The 15,773-nt window shown below is 37.1% G+C and overlaps 1 protein-coding gene across 1 annotated transcript in view; it reads left to right on the forward strand.

Annotated features, from left to right (window-relative positions):
- MAN1A2 (mannosidase alpha class 1A member 2) overlaps nucleotides 1-15,773 on the forward strand; it is a 187,683-nt gene that overhangs the window by 46,177 nt on the left and 125,733 nt on the right. The window contains exons 2-3 of the mRNA XM_044239005.1: nucleotides 3,832-4,087; nucleotides 10,678-10,774. Of these exons, the coding sequence (XP_044094940.1) occupies nucleotides 3,832-4,087; nucleotides 10,678-10,774 (353 nt within the window). The remainder of the gene's footprint in view (nucleotides 1-3,831; nucleotides 4,088-10,677; nucleotides 10,775-15,773) is intronic.

Raw genomic sequence — 15,773 nt, forward strand, 5'->3', positions numbered from 1 at the left:
TTCTGCTGAACAACGTTTGGATGCCATAACAATAACAAAAGTGGGGTAAAGTGACTGGGGGCTTTCTTATGGAGTACTAAAATTTAGATGGTTCAGTTTTTTTAATTTTTAAAAATAACTGTGTAATTTGAAGATTGTTTACATATACATGTTTCTCTCAAATATACTTCTTTGCTTTTAGAGAAATCATTGGTATTAGTATTTAATTAGTAAAAATAGTAAATGAAAATGGGCTTCCCAGTACTCATGCTCATTATGCCTTTTATTTCTAAGGTGACCTTGAAGGCCCCAGCTGCTGTTACGGGCATATGGGCAAAGGAGTCAGGAATGGAAAAGAGAGGGCATAGTTCTCTGCTAGTTCTGCAGGAGGTGAGCCACATTTTAAGAGCATTTGGTGCCCTCTAAATCCTTGTAGGTTTGCCCATAAGTGTTATGTCATTCAGTGCAGGGATGCTGAAAAGTTGCAAGGTGTCCCTGGGTATTGGTCCCTGGTGTCTGAGGACACTGATGTTATCCCTGATCATTAAATGGCTGTGTGTGTGTGTGTGTGTGTGTGTGTGGTGAGGAAGAGGATAGGTGGTAAGGGAAGGAAGGAAACTTGTGTTGATAAGGACTTCTCTGTACTCTTAGACTCCTTTGTCATCTCATCCATTCCTCATAACAGTCTTGCAAGGTTGGTGGGGATACTCTTCACAGATGGGAAAAGGAGCTTCAGAGAGGTGATACACATCTAATGTCACACAGCGAAAAAGTGGCAAGTTCTACCAAAGCCTTAGTTGGTTGATAGCATAGTTTGAGAACATTCATCTGTGACAGTGTTTCATGGCATGCTAAAAGGGGTGTGCTAGAAGGGGGATTGTGACTAAAAAAGGTTGGGCAGTATTATGCTAGGCACCTTTATTGCAGAACTTCGCGGAGCCTTTAAAATACCCATGTGCATTGTGAAGCTTTGGAGAGGGACATCGAATGTATTGTGGCCCTTAGGGTGGGCTCGAGAAGGCGGCATGTAATCCCCAGCTGTTGGTGGAGGTTTGCTGGTGCATGAGGGTGCTTCTAACGTGATGCCCAGGTGAGCCATTGCAAACATGGTGGGGGCTTCCATGTGCCTTTCAGTGGTAACATGGTGCTTGGAGCTAGAAAGAGGAAGCATTGTTCCTGACGGAGTCTCTCCCACTCATCAGGACAGAAACTGCCTTTGAAAGAACCAGTCCTTCCTGTTTGATGGTACTCTTCTTTGGGACTTAGTCCCAGGCCTACTGCTTTCCTCACTCTGTGTGCATTGTTTGCTCACCGAGTGAGGGAGTTGGGAACATTCTCAGGTGGAAGTGACAGAACACCTAACTGGTTCAGCTTCACAGAGCCCGAAATCTGGAGACTGGCAGTTGAAGGCCCTGGTAGCAACCTAATGATATCAGCAGCACTTTACATCTTTCTTTTCTTTTCCTGAACCATGTTGTTCATTTATCCCTAAGACTTTTGTCTGCAAAATGGCTGTCACAGTTTTAGGCATCACAACCACAGCTGAAGACAGGAGTAGGTATTTTGATAGGTTTGGTCTTAGTAGCTAACAGGCCCTTTTCTCAAATGGTTCTGTCCATTTTTTAATTCCAAAAGGAAATTATTTCCTAGTAGTCCTCCTTTGCCTCTGTGGTTGGAATAGGGTTGTGTGATCTCCCCTAGCTGCAGGGGCATTTGAGAGAGACTTGGTTGACGTAGACGCATTATTTGTGGGCTGGGCACAGTGTTTCTCTGTTGGTAAGGAGAGGGGCGTGGTTTGGAAGGCAGACGATGCCCTTTTTTGCCCGCGTCTCCTGAACGGAGCAGCCCAGAATTGCTCATGAATTCACCACGGGCCAGCTTTGGCTTATCCTTGCTACAGTCTTCCCCCCCTCCACTCTGTCTGGAGGCCCCGTGGATTCTTTCTCCCTGCCTTCAGGTGCCTCTTGGTTTGCCCTGTCTCTGGTGTTCTCTCCTGTTTCCCTCATCAGCCCCTCTTTACTGCTAGCAATCCAGTTTTTTCTCTAAACATTTAACATTTTATTTTTAATATTAGGCTGTAAACTGGTAATTTTCTCTGGATGTTCTGTGATTTTTAAACACATATATGTATTCCCATAATCACAATAATTGGGTTACATAACAATGCTTTCATGCCCCAAAACTCTCTTATGTGTTATTCCTTTAAAGGTAATTCTCTCCCATCCATACTTCCTGGCAACCACTGACCTACTCACCATCCTTAAATTTTTGTCTTTTTGAGAATGTCATGTAAAAGGAATAAAGTGGAATGTAGTGTTTTGAGATGGGCTTCTTTCATTCACGGAGTAATACCTTTGAAATTCATTCAAGTGTGTATGAATAGTTTCTTTTTATTTTGAGTAGTATTCCATAGTGTGGCTAGACCACAGTATAAACAGTGGTTTGTTTATTTACTTGGTGAAGGATACCTCAGTGGTTTTCAGTTTTTGCCTATTATGGGTGAAGTCATTATAAACATTTCTGTATAGGATTTTCCCTCCAGTTTTTTTTAGAAATTGTGGTAGGATACACATAACACTTAATACTTTAGCTAATTTTAAGTGTACAGTGCGTTGGTATTAAATGCATTCGTATTGTTTTGTGACCATCTTCAGAACTCTTGATCTTGCAAAACTGAAGCTCTACCCCTTAAAACAGTGACTTCCCATTTCCCTTTCTCCCCCCATCCTATGGCAACCACCATTCTACTCCGTAGGATTTTGTTTATCCTAAATATCTCACATAAGTGGAGTCATATAGTACTTGTCCTTTTGTGATGGGCTTATGAATAGGTTTTTTATGAACATACACCTTCACTTTGCTGGGATAAATTTCCAGTGCAGTTGCTGAATTTTGTGGTAATTACATATTGAATTTCTTAAGAAACTGGCTGTTCCATTTTCTGTTTCCAACAGCAATGTCATAGGTCTGGCAGAGTTTGAATTGAATGTCTAGAGAGTTGACTCTGGTGACTACTGAGATATTTACCCTTAGAGCAGTCATCATTGGCTGATATCGAAAACAGTAACTACCACTCCTGTATTCATTCATGTGGATGGGGGTAGAAGTGGAGAGAAGATTAAGCGCTCACAAAAGTAGGCCAGGGTAGAAAACCCTGTAGGTGTCCACTGCGGTTGTGGTGTCCAAACCTGTGTGCATACCAGAATTCATCAGAGGAGCTCTTCGTAAAACACAGTCATGGGTTTCATAAAGACCTACTGAATTGGAATCTGTTCTCTCTTAATTCTCACAACACTTGGGAATTGTGTTAAGATCTGTAGGATTTTCAAAATATTAAAGTTTTAGAAGCATATCATGTACTAATAATAATAAATGAAAAGTTTCCCTAGATCTTCTCTTTTCCACTTATCACTTTCCTTGACCCTGTATTTATATTTTTGTCCCTTCCCCATACTTAGTTCTGTTTTTATTTTCTCTCCCCTGTCTTGTTTTTACTCTGTTTTTTTTTTTTCCCTCTTTCCCCCTCCCTTTTCTTTCTTCATGTCTTCTGATAAGTTACTGATTGTTCTTTGCTCTGTTCTCACTGCTCCTGCAATTGTAACTTTCTTTCTATGTTCCCTCTTCTTCCACCTTGTAAAGTGTTTGGTCTTCAGCATCCAGGGCTCATAACAAGTTATATTTATCCTATTTGGGCAGATATATCTGAGTCTCTTTCACAGATCATCCTTACCTTTTAATGGCTGGAGTAGGAAACTTCTAACAGGGTTTGGCTCAGGAAACTTTAAATTTTAGGTTCAAAGATTGACGTTCTTAAGGATCATTCTTACCAGACCTTTTTTAATTCTCTTATAGGGAAGAAGAGGAACGTTTGAGAAATAAAATTCGAGCAGATCACGAGAAGGCCTTGGAAGAAGCAAAAGAAAAATTAAAAAAGTCGAGAGAGGAAATTCGAGCAGAAATTCAGACAGAGAAAAATAAGGTAGTCCAAGAGATGAAGGCAAAAGAGAAGAAGCCACTGCCACCAGTCCCTATACCAAATCTAATAGGAATAAATGGTGGAGACCCAGAAGATAATGACATAAGAAAGAAAAGGGAAAAAATTAAAGAGGTAATAAAACAAGATTTATGATGTGGAGAGGGTATGGTATTTGACTAGATTTAAATGTATATGCCTTTGTATCATCTATGGTGTCATACTTTGTTCTTGTTTGTTTTGGGGTCATGCTCATAGTTCAGATTCCAAGTTGGCAATAATCTTTCTTAATAGGGATTATAAGATAATTATTGGGCACTTGAAATTTTGATATAATGTTGTTTGGATCATTATACCACTCTCTGTTGAGGGAGCTTTTGATATTCAACATTTTATAAATAATGTAGAATAGATCTGTAAATCATTTATCATTGAATAAGAAATTTCTGAAGTGTTTAGTTACAAGGGATTCTGCTAGATACTGTGCAAATCTCATAAACACGCCTCTGAAAAATTACCATTTTATCTGCCATCTTTTAAAGAATAGGTCATCAAACCCTTCTGCCCATACTGCAGATATCTTCCAAAGAGTCTCAAAAGATTAAAGAATGGGGACCGATTGACTTCAGGATTCTTTAAATGTTTAATCTCAGAAGTCTTTCAAATTGTTATTCTAGGAATTATTTGGAGATAAAGAGAATGCCATAGTGTGTGTGTGTGTGTGTGTGTGTGTAGGGAGGGGGCAGAATTTAGTGAATACTACAGTTAAGTTTTGTTAACTAGAACTCCTGCTGATTCTTGGTAAAGTACTGCCTGTGAAGAAACAGGTTTTGTCAGGTTGTAACAGCATCAGCAATATTTCAAAGGGATTATTTATCATAAAAGAAGATGGTTAAGTTTAGTTCAAATAGTTAAATATCTATTTGGAAATATTCGAGTAATGATTATGAAAGACTTAGCAGGTACTTAAAGCTTGGTCTTATGAATTATTATAAAACCTTGACCTTAATGGAATCAAACTAGAGCTGTACTCTGATGTTACCTCAGCTCTGGAGACTGTCTTAATGTGCTGGCTGCTATAGGCACTTTCTTTGGACTGTATTGAGAAACATTGATAGATTTTTTTTTTTTTTTTCCTGAGATGACTGACCTGCTATTTTTTAGATGTAATTAGAATTCATTGAAACACTTTCCTATGTACATAATAATTCAAATAACAGTGTGTGTTTAGGGGACTCCCAAGACCACCACAGCCTCAGTGATTTACTGGAAGTATTCCCAGAACTCAACAAAGCAGTTGTATTCATGGTTTGGGTTTATTGCAACAGTAGCATGCAGATTAAAATTAGTAGTAGGAAAGGCCCATATGAGAGAGTCCAGGAGATACCAGATGCAAGTTTCTAGCTGTCCCCTTTCAGTGGAGTGGTATGGGCAGTGTTTAACTGTCCCAGCAATGATGTATGGTAAGGAAGTATCGTCAACCAGGGAAGTCCACCTGAGCCTTGCTGTCCAGGGCTCTTATTTGAGGTTCATTATGTAGGCGTGACTGACCTTAGTTCTCTAACACCTCCAAGAGGTCAGGCTGATATCATGTAACCCAAGGCCCCCACCATAAATCACACTGTAAGCAGAAACTGTTCACATGGCCCAAGGCTACACTTAGTATATGTGCTGCTGAAGCGAGCACCCAAGGCTACACTTAAACGAAGATACTCTAAAAGGCAGGGTAATAAGATTTAGTGGTTATTTTCTAGGAGTCTGGCACAGGGCAAATCTTTCTTTGGGATGTACAGGGTTTGGACAGCCTAGACCTGGTGAGTTAACCCTTTAATATCCATATATCCAGTGTTCTTACAAGTCAACATGAAACATATTAAGACCTCCTATACAGGTAGGCTCCTGTTAAACATTATGGTCACTGGCTTAGCAGGCAGAGAAAGTTGAACCTTAAGCTTATAGGGGAAGAAACTAACAAGAGACAAGATGATGTGAACTGAAGAATACCTGAAAGTTTCAAGGATTAGAGACATTGGTTACTTCTGAAGGAAGAGGTATAAAATGACATTAGAAAGGGATTATTTGAACATTTTAAAAAGTGCTCATAACTCTTAGATCTCCAGTTCTCCAGCTTAGGCATCCTAGCTGCTGCCTTCCCTTCCCCAACAGAAGACTAGAGTATGCTATACCTTTTTGAGGGATAAATTAGAAGAGGTCTGGATTTGGGGAATACCAGTTATGGCTGAGGGAAAACACAAAAAAGGTGGTCAGGGTGGAAGGAATAAGTGAAAAGTGTTCTGAATATTGAGACCACTTTCTCCTGCTCAACTCTCTGAATTCTGGCAGCCAGGTTTTCATATTCAATAAGCAGAAGACGGGCAGACTTCTTTGGGGAGACTGGCCCAAGAGAAAAGATCTACGGTGTTCCTCAGTGAAAACCCCTGGGTTTCACCTGTGGTCCCTAAGATGAGGCTCAGCTCAAGTTTGGCTCATTCACTGACAGCATTTAATTATCTTATAAGTGCCTCCCTCTGATGTGAAGAACAAACCAAAGATCACCAGGCATTTCAGGAAAGTTTCTTACATTAGAAAACAAAACAGATGGAAGAATTCAGGAATTCAGAGAATATAGAAACAATATGGGGAGGACCAAAAAAGAAGAAAAAAATTGTCATTGGCATGACAAAAAAATGGAACTCATGAGAACAGGAGGTTATGAAAAGAAACATTTATAGAATATGAAGGAGCTCTTAGAAATTAAAAAATATAATTTTAAAATTCAGTAGAAGAGTTGGAAGATAAAATTGAGCCTATCTCTCAGTAGAACAAAGAAAGAGATTGAGGAAACAAGAAGGTAAGATTAGTCAGGAACATTTAACAAGTGATTAGATGAGGAAAATAGATGAGAAGAAGTCAATTTAAAAAAACTGGCTGAAACTAAAGAATGTGGGTCTTAGGGATTGAAAGGACCTACCAGACATGGAACAACAATGAGCAAAAAAATAGAAAAAAAAAAAAAAGATTCCTACTGAAATTTTAGAAAAATAAGCATTCAAAAACAGATCCTAAAAATTTACAGAGGAAAAAAAAAGATGGGATTGTATATAATGGCACCTCAGATTCCTTAACCATAATATTGGAAACTGGAAGAGAGTGGAACAGTAGCTTAGAAAATTATATATTCAGCCAAATTGTGAATCAAATCTGAGGGTAAATTTAGTCATTTTCTCAGATTGCTACTGAAAAATATGCTTCAGCACAAAAATAGGAAGAGAAGAGATTTTGGCAACAAGGGATCTGTCACTAGAGAGAGAAAGGAAGGGCATTCTCAGGATTCTGAATAAGGGACTCAGCAGGGTGACTGCTGTGCTTCAGGCTGAGAGAACAGAAGGTCAGAACAGGATGGATAGAGAGCTTCAGGAAGGATATATCAGAATAAAATGGAATGATAGTTTATCTGATGTGTTGGATTATATACTGAGACAGGTTTTGGAGCTCATCTATAATTTGGAAGTAAATTCAGAATTACTACATTAAAAACTTAAGTAAACAAACAAAGAAAACCCCAAGCCCTCAGATAACTAATTAAAAGCGGGGCAAACAAAAGTTGCATAAGGTAATATAATAATTACAAGAAAAACATGTTAATTATATTGGGAGGATGTGGGTCAGAGAAATAGAAGTGGGGAAGTATATGCTGAGGTAGTGGCATAAAAGAGCTAAATTATTGCTAACTGTAGGGGAATACGGTACATACCTAAACCTTTTTTAGAAATTAAGAACTAGCCCTATAGACTGTATTTCAAAATACAGTGATAAATGGAAAAAATTGGTGAAGGGCGCCTGGGTGGCTTAGCTGGTTAAACAGTTGCCTTTAGCTCAGGTCATGTCATGATCCCAGTCCCATGCTGGGCTCTCTGCTCAGGAGGGAGCCTGCTTCTCCCTCTCCCTCTGCCTGCTGCTTCCTCTGCCTGCTGCTGCTTCTGTGTGCGCTCTTTCTCTCTCTGCCAAATAGATAAAATTTTTAAAAAATTGAGCTTTTTGAGACATGATTTTGTAAAAAATAAAATGTACCTATTTTAAGAGTATTGCTTGTTGATGGGTTTTGACAGCTGTATATACCTGTATAACAACTATTATCAAGATATTTATAATCTCAGAACGTTTTTCTTGTGCCTCTCTCTGGTCAGTCCACCCGATTCCTTGGTCACAGGCAAACACTGATCTACTTTTAATTATTATAGGTTGTTTGTCTTTTATAGAGTTTGAGTCAAATGGAATCATAAAGTACGAAAGTATGTGATATTTTGTTTCTGGGCTCTTGCGTGGCATAATTTTTTTGAGATTAACCTATGTAGATTGCACATGAAGGTCATTTTTTCCTTAGTAGTATTCCATTATATGGGTATACCATAACTTGTTTTATTTACTCACCTGTTGAACATTTGTCAACAGTTGTTCCAGGTTTTGACTGTTATGGTTAAAGTTGCTGTGAACATTTGTGTACAAGTATTTGTATGGGCACATATTTTAGTTTTAATTTTAACCTTTTTGTCTGTGATCTGTTGCTGGTTAATTTTTTTGTTTATTGTCTGAAGTAAGGGCCGTGCTTCAGTTTTTGCCCATAGGGCATTCTAGTTGTTTCAGCATCATTTGTTGAAAAGATTTTCCTTTTCCTATTGAATTATGTTGGCACTTTTGTTCAAGATCCAATGATAAAATCAGTAGGTGTTGAGCCCCTTTCTGGACTCATACCTATTCCATAACCCTTAATGCCAGTAGGACCCTATATTGAATTCTGAAACTTATAGTAAGCTTTGATGTCAGGTTAAATCCTCCAACTTTGTTCTTTTTAAAAATTACTTTGGCATTTCTGGGTCCTTTGCCTTTCTAGAATTAGCTTCTTTATGAAAATAGAAGGTTGCTGGATTTTGATTGGGATTTTATTGAATCTGTAGATGTATTAGGAAGAATTATTAACAGTATCCAGTGTTACATGAACATGTTACATGTTTCCACTTATTTAGGTTTTCTTTGGTTTCTCAGCAGTGTTTTATAGTTCTCAGTTTATAATTCTTGTACATATTGTTACATTTGTTCTGAAATATTTCATGTTTTTGATGCTAATATAAATGGAGTTGCTTATTACTAGCATATAGAAATATATTTGATTTTAGCTTTCTGAACTTGTTTCCCTATTACTTTATTGAAGTCATTTATTCTTGTGGACTTTTCTTCTATAGGATTCTCCTTATACATAGTAATGTCCTCTGTGAGTAGAGGTGCTTTTCCATTTTCCTTTTTGATTTTTATGCTTTTTATTTCTTTTTCTTGTATTGTTACATTGGTTAGGACTTCCAGTACATTGTTGAAAATAAATGGTGAGAATGGACATACTTGATCTCAACGTTAGGGGTTAAGCATTTAGTCTTTTACCATTAAGTATGATGTTAGCTATAAGTTTTTGAATATCCCCTTTTTTTAGGTTGTAGACATTTCCTTGTAGGTTACTGAGAGTTTTTAAAATCATGAATGGGTGTTGAATCTTGTCAGGTGCTTTGTCTACTGGTATAAAAATGATTGTTTGATGTTTTTCCTTTTATATTATTCTGAATTACATTAATTGATGTTTGAATGTTAAATCAGTCTTCAATTTGTAGGTTCAACTGTTCTTGATCATTACGCAGTATCCTCTCTCTATTGCTGATTTTCGTTAAGGAATTTTGTGTTTTGTTTTGTTTTTTTAAAGATTTTATTTATTTATTTGCCAGGGAGAGAGAGAGAGAGAGAGAGAGAGCGAGAGCAGATGCAAGAACACACAAGCAGGGGAACAGCCTGCAGAGAGAAAAGCAGGCTGTCTGCTGAGCAAAGAGCCTGATGGGGGAGTTGATCACAGGACTCTAGGATCATGACCTGAGCTGAAGGGAGACCCTTCACCGATTGAGTCACTCAGGCATCCCTCATTAGGAAATTTTGAATCTGTGTTTTTGAGAGATACTGGTTTTCAGTTTCCTTGTAATGTCTTTGTCTGGTTTTGGTTTCTGAATAATGCAAGCTGCAAAAAACCAAGTTGAGGAATATTTTAATGAATAGTATACTGATAATTGAACAGATTTTTGATATACCACAGTCCACTGTTAAAAACTGTTATAAATTAAATACTCTGCTGTTGCATAGCTTGGAGCTCCTTGGGTTGTGAGAAGTGCAGTTCAAGCTAGTTGATAAAAAAAATTTATTAGCTTAGTGGCTCTAAATGAGGGCTTCAAGCTTGGCTTGACTAAGTTCACATCTTAGATGTCATTGTTAATAATATACATCTCTGTCCTTTTGTTTTTTAGTTTCTCCATGTTGGGTGAATGTTAGCCTCCATCAGCTCTACGATGATATATTATGTACACCTTGAGATTACAAATCGAGAGAGTCCCTTCCTTTATGCATAAAGGGACTTGATTGCTGCTACTTGAATCACACCTGGTCACTTTGTTTTAGGTCAGGGGTTGGCAAAATACAGCCTGCAGGCCAAGTTTTTTTTTTTTTTTCCTGTTGTGTAGACTGAGGTTAAGCATGGTTATGTGTGTTGTCACAGTGGTACAAATGGTAATAGAATAATATTCTAATGTAGGAGATACAGGATAATAGGTAAGACTGTAGTGATAGATGATCTAGATAGATGAAATAACAGTCTGTGAGTAATGTAAATTGCTTGGTTATAATTTTTCCTTTCTCAGATGATGAAACATGCCTGGGATAATTATAGGATATATGGATGGGGGCATAATGAACTCAGACCTATTGCACGGAAAGGACACTCCACTAATATATTTGGTAAGTTTACTTCTTTTAATTATACATCCACTACTATATCCATTTTCTGTCTCCATCTTTAAAATAGAATCTAACTTTTTAAGTACTTTATAAATCCCAAGTATTTCTATGTAACAATAATTTGAATTATAATAAGTACATAACATGTACTTTTTTTTTTTTGTAAGTTTCAGTGAAGATTTAGGGATAGTTACTTTGGAATATACAGATGATGTGGTAGATTTTATATATATATGTATAAATCTATAGATAGATCTATATATAGATAGATTTATACATATATGTGTGTATATATATACATATATATAGATATATAGAATCTATATATATATAGATAGATAGTATATATATATGCCATTCATTTATTTGAGTATTTTGCTGCTTTTTCTGCCATTTCTTTTTTTAGTATCAGGGAAGTTTGGTACCCATTTGTAATTTTTCTTCAACACAGTTCTGATACTCCTCATATTATAGAGGAGCAGGGGATGCAAAAGAAAGCAGCAGTCTTCATTGCTTTGTGGATGCCCCATTGTGAGATATTAGTGCAGGAAAAGACATTATATGTAATGGTTAATTAAAATTAGATCCTCTCTTCAAGTAATTATTTCCTTATATTAAATTCAGAGGTAAACTGTGAGTCCTTTTAAAGGATTGGAGTATAAATGTGTACTGAAAATAAAGGTTGGGTGTTAATTTTCTACTCATTTTCTTAAACCTTATTTCTCAGAAATCTACTATATTAAAAATTATCAAAGAGATATGGGTTCTAGATGATAAATTATTTAAAAAGATCAATGAAACCAAGCTTCTAGCAGGGCTGACAAAGAAAAAGAATAAACATGATTTACTACTATTAGGAATTAAAAGGGATTATCACTACAGCTGCCACCAAACAATAAACAGCTGCCTTTAGCTCAGGTTGTGTCATGATCCCAGGGTCCTGGGATCAAGTCCCATTATAGGGCTCCCTGCTCATTCCCTGGGGTTGTTGATGCCCTTTAGAATTTTATTCTCTTATTTATCTGTTCCTCTCTGGACAGATGACAAAATGGAAAAACTCACCTCAAAAAAAATGAGTAAGTGGCAGTGCTACTGACTGCCAGGGAGCTAATCAGCATGGATATAAGTAAGATCCTCCCCTGCTCGTGTTCCATCTCTCATTATATCTCTCTCAAATAAATAAAATCTTAAAAAAAGAAAAAAAAACTCCTTGATAGAGAACAATCTGAGGGTTGATGAAAGGAAGTGCATGGAGCTAGATGGATGATGGGTATTTAAGGACGGCACTTGTGATGAGCTGTGGGTGTTTATTTAGGTGATTAATCACTGGATTCTACTCATGAGACTAATATTGCACTGTATGTTAGCTAACCAAATTTTAAATAAAATTTTTAGAAAGAGGACAACACCTCAACATAATAATGAAACTTGCAAATCTCAGAGACAAAATCCTGAGCAGCTCGAGATAAGAGGTCCATACCTTACCAGGGTAGACACATTAGACTGGTAGCAGACCTGTCACAGAGATCAGGTAGGCCAGAAAGGACTGGCATGATATATTCAGGGTGCTAAATGAGAAAAAATATGCAACCAAGAATATTTAATAGGATGTCATTCAAAATACAATGAGTGATAAAAAGCTTCCAGGACAAACTAAAAGAATTTAAAGAAACTAAAAGAATTTGTGGTCACTAAACCAGCCCCAAAAGAAATATCAAAGGGGATCCTTTAAGCAAAGAGAGAGCCCAAAAGTAACATAGACCAGAAAGGAACAGACATAATCTACAGAAACAATGACTTTATAGGTAATACAGTGGCACTAGTTTACTCTGGATGTAAATGGGCTAAATGCTCCAATCAAAAGACACAGGGTATCTGATTGAATAAAAAAGGAAAACCATCGATACGCTATCTGCAAGAGACTCATTTTAGACCCAGAGACACCTCCAGATTGAAAGTGAGGGGGTGGAAAACCATTTATCATCCTAATCGACATCAAAAGAAAGCTGGGGTAGCAATCCATATATCAGACAAATTAGATTTTAAGCCAAAGACTAATAAAAGATGAGGAAGGACAGACACTATATCATAATTGAAGGATCTGTCCAACAAGAGGATATAACAGTTACAAATATTTATGCCCCAACATGGGAGCAGCCAATTATATAAGCCAATTAATAATAAAAGTAAACTCATTGATAGTAACAAAATAATAGTAGAGGACTTTAACACCTCCCTCACTGCAGTGGATAGATCATGTAAGCAGAAGATCAACAAGGAAATAAGGGCCTGTTTTATATATATTATATATAACAGTTATATCTATATAACAGATATGTTACACACTTAAATATAACAGATATATTCAGAGCATTCTGTCCCAAAGCAACAAAATACATATTCTTCTCGAGTGCTCATGGAACATGGTCCAGAATAGACAGAATTGTCCAGAATAAACTACCTGGGTCAACAAATCAGGTCTCAGCTGGTACTAAAAGATTGGGATCATTCCTTGCATATTTTCAGATCACTGTGCTTTGAAACTTGAACTCAGTCACGAGGAAATTTGGAAAGAACTCAAATACTTGGAGGCTAAAGAGCATCCTACTAAGGAATGAATGGGTCAACCAGGAAATAAAAGAAGAATTTAAAAATTCATGGAAACAAATGAAAATGTAAACACAAAAGTTCAGAATCTTTGGGATGCAGCAAAGGTGGTCCTAAGTGGGAAGTATATAGCACTACAAGTCTTTCTCAGGAAACAAGAAAGGTCTCAAATACACAAGCTAACCTTTCACCTAAAGGAGCTGGGGATGAGGAAGCCTAAACCCAGCAGGAGAAGATAATTACTAAGATTAGAACAGAAATCAATGAAATAGAAACCAAAAGAACAGTAGAACAGATCAACAAAACTAGGAGCTTGTTCTTTGAAAGAATTAGTAAGATTGATAAGTGCCTGGCTAGACTTATCAAAAAGAAAAGAGAAAGGACCCCAATTAATAAAATTATGAATGAGATGAGAGATCATAACCAACACTGAAGAAATACAATTATAAGAACATATTATGAACAAATATATGCCAGCAGATTAAGTAATCTGGAAGAAATGGATGCGTTCCTGGAGATGTATAAACTACCGAAACTGAAATAGGAAGAAATAGAAAACCTGAACAGGCCCACAACTAGCAAGGAAATTGAAGCAGTAATCAAAAAAAATCTAACAAACAAGAATCCAGGGTTGGATGGCTTCCCAGGGGAATTCTACCAAACATTTCATTAATAAATTCTTCTGAAGCTCTTTCAAAAACTAGAAATGGATGGAAATCATCCAAATTCATTTTCTGAGGCCAGCATTACTTTGATCTCATAAGAAGACAAAGATCCTACCAAAAAAGAGAATTATAGATCAATATCCCTGATGAACATGAATGCAAAAATTCTCACCAAGACACTACCCAGTAGGATCCAACAGTACATTAAAAGGATTACTCACCACGACCAAGTGGGATTTATTCCTGGGCTGCAAGGGTGGTTCAACATCTGCAAATCAATCACTGTGATACACTACATACATAAAAGAAAGGGCAGGAACCATATGATCTTCTCAATAGATGCAGAAAAAGCATTTGACAAAGTACAACATCTGTTCTTGGTGAAAACTTTTCACAGTGTAGAGATAGAGGGAACATAACAATATCATAAAAGCCATCTATGAAAAGTCCACAGTGAATATCATTCTCAATGGGGAAAAACTGAGAGCTTTTCCCTAAGGTTAGGAACACAGCAGGGATGTCCACTGTCACCTCTTTTGTTCAATAATAGTACTAGAGGTCCTAGCCTCTGCAGTCAGACAAGAAAAAGAAATAAAAGGCATCCAAATCAGCAACGAAGCCACAGTCTCACTCTTTGCAGATGGCTTGATACTCTTTTTTTTTTTGTGGAAAACCCAAAAGGCTCCACCCCAAAATTGCTAGAACTCACACAGGAATTCAGCAAATGACAGGATATAAAATCAATGCACAGAAATCCATTGCATTTCTATATGCCAACAATGAGAAGAAATGGAAATTAAGGAACTGATCCCATTTATAATTGCACCCAAAAGCATAAGGTACCTAGGAATAAACATAACCAAAGAGGCAAAGGATCTGTACTCAGAAAACTATAGAAATCTCATGAAAAAAATTGAGGAAGACACAGAGTGATAGAAAAACGTTCCATGCTTATGGATTTCAAGAACAAATATTGTTAAAATGTCTGTGCTATGCAAAACAATCTATACATTCAGTGCAATCCCTACCAAACTACCATTAACTTTTTTTCACAGAGTTGGAACAAATAATCCTAAAATTGTATGGAATCAAAAAAGACCCTGAAGACCGAATGACATACTGGACGAGATGGACTTAACAGATAGATCTATTGAATGTTGAAAAAGAAAACTGAAGCTCGTGGCATCACAGTGCTGGACTTCAAGCTCTATTACAAAACTGTAATCATCAAGACAGTATGGTACTGGTACAAAAACAGACACATAGATCAGTGGAACAATATAGAGTACCAAGAAAAAGACCCTCAGCTTTATGACCAACTAATCTTTGACAAAACAGGGTGGAATATCCAGTGGAAAAAAGAATCTCTTCAACAAATGATGGGAAAATTGGACACCCACATGCAGAAGAATGAAACTGGATCATTGTCTGACACCATACAAAAAGATAAACTCAAAGTGGAAGAAAGACCTAAATGTGAGACAGGAATCCGTCAAAATCCTAGCGTAGAACACAGGCAGCAACCTCTTTGATCTTGGCCACGGCAACCTCTTGCTAGAAACTTCTCCAAAGGCAGGGGAAACAAAAGCAAAAAATGAACTATTGGAACTTCATCAAGATCAAGCAAAGCAAAGAGTCAAGGATACTTAAAGGCAACCTGTGGAATGGGAGAAGATATTTGCAGATGACATATCAGATAAAGGACTAGTATCCAAAATCTATGAAGA

This window comes from Neovison vison, chromosome 2 (genome assembly GCF_020171115.1).
Source record: "Neovison vison isolate M4711 chromosome 2, ASM_NN_V1, whole genome shotgun sequence".
Lineage (NCBI taxonomy): Eukaryota > Metazoa > Chordata > Mammalia > Carnivora > Mustelidae > Neogale > Neogale vison.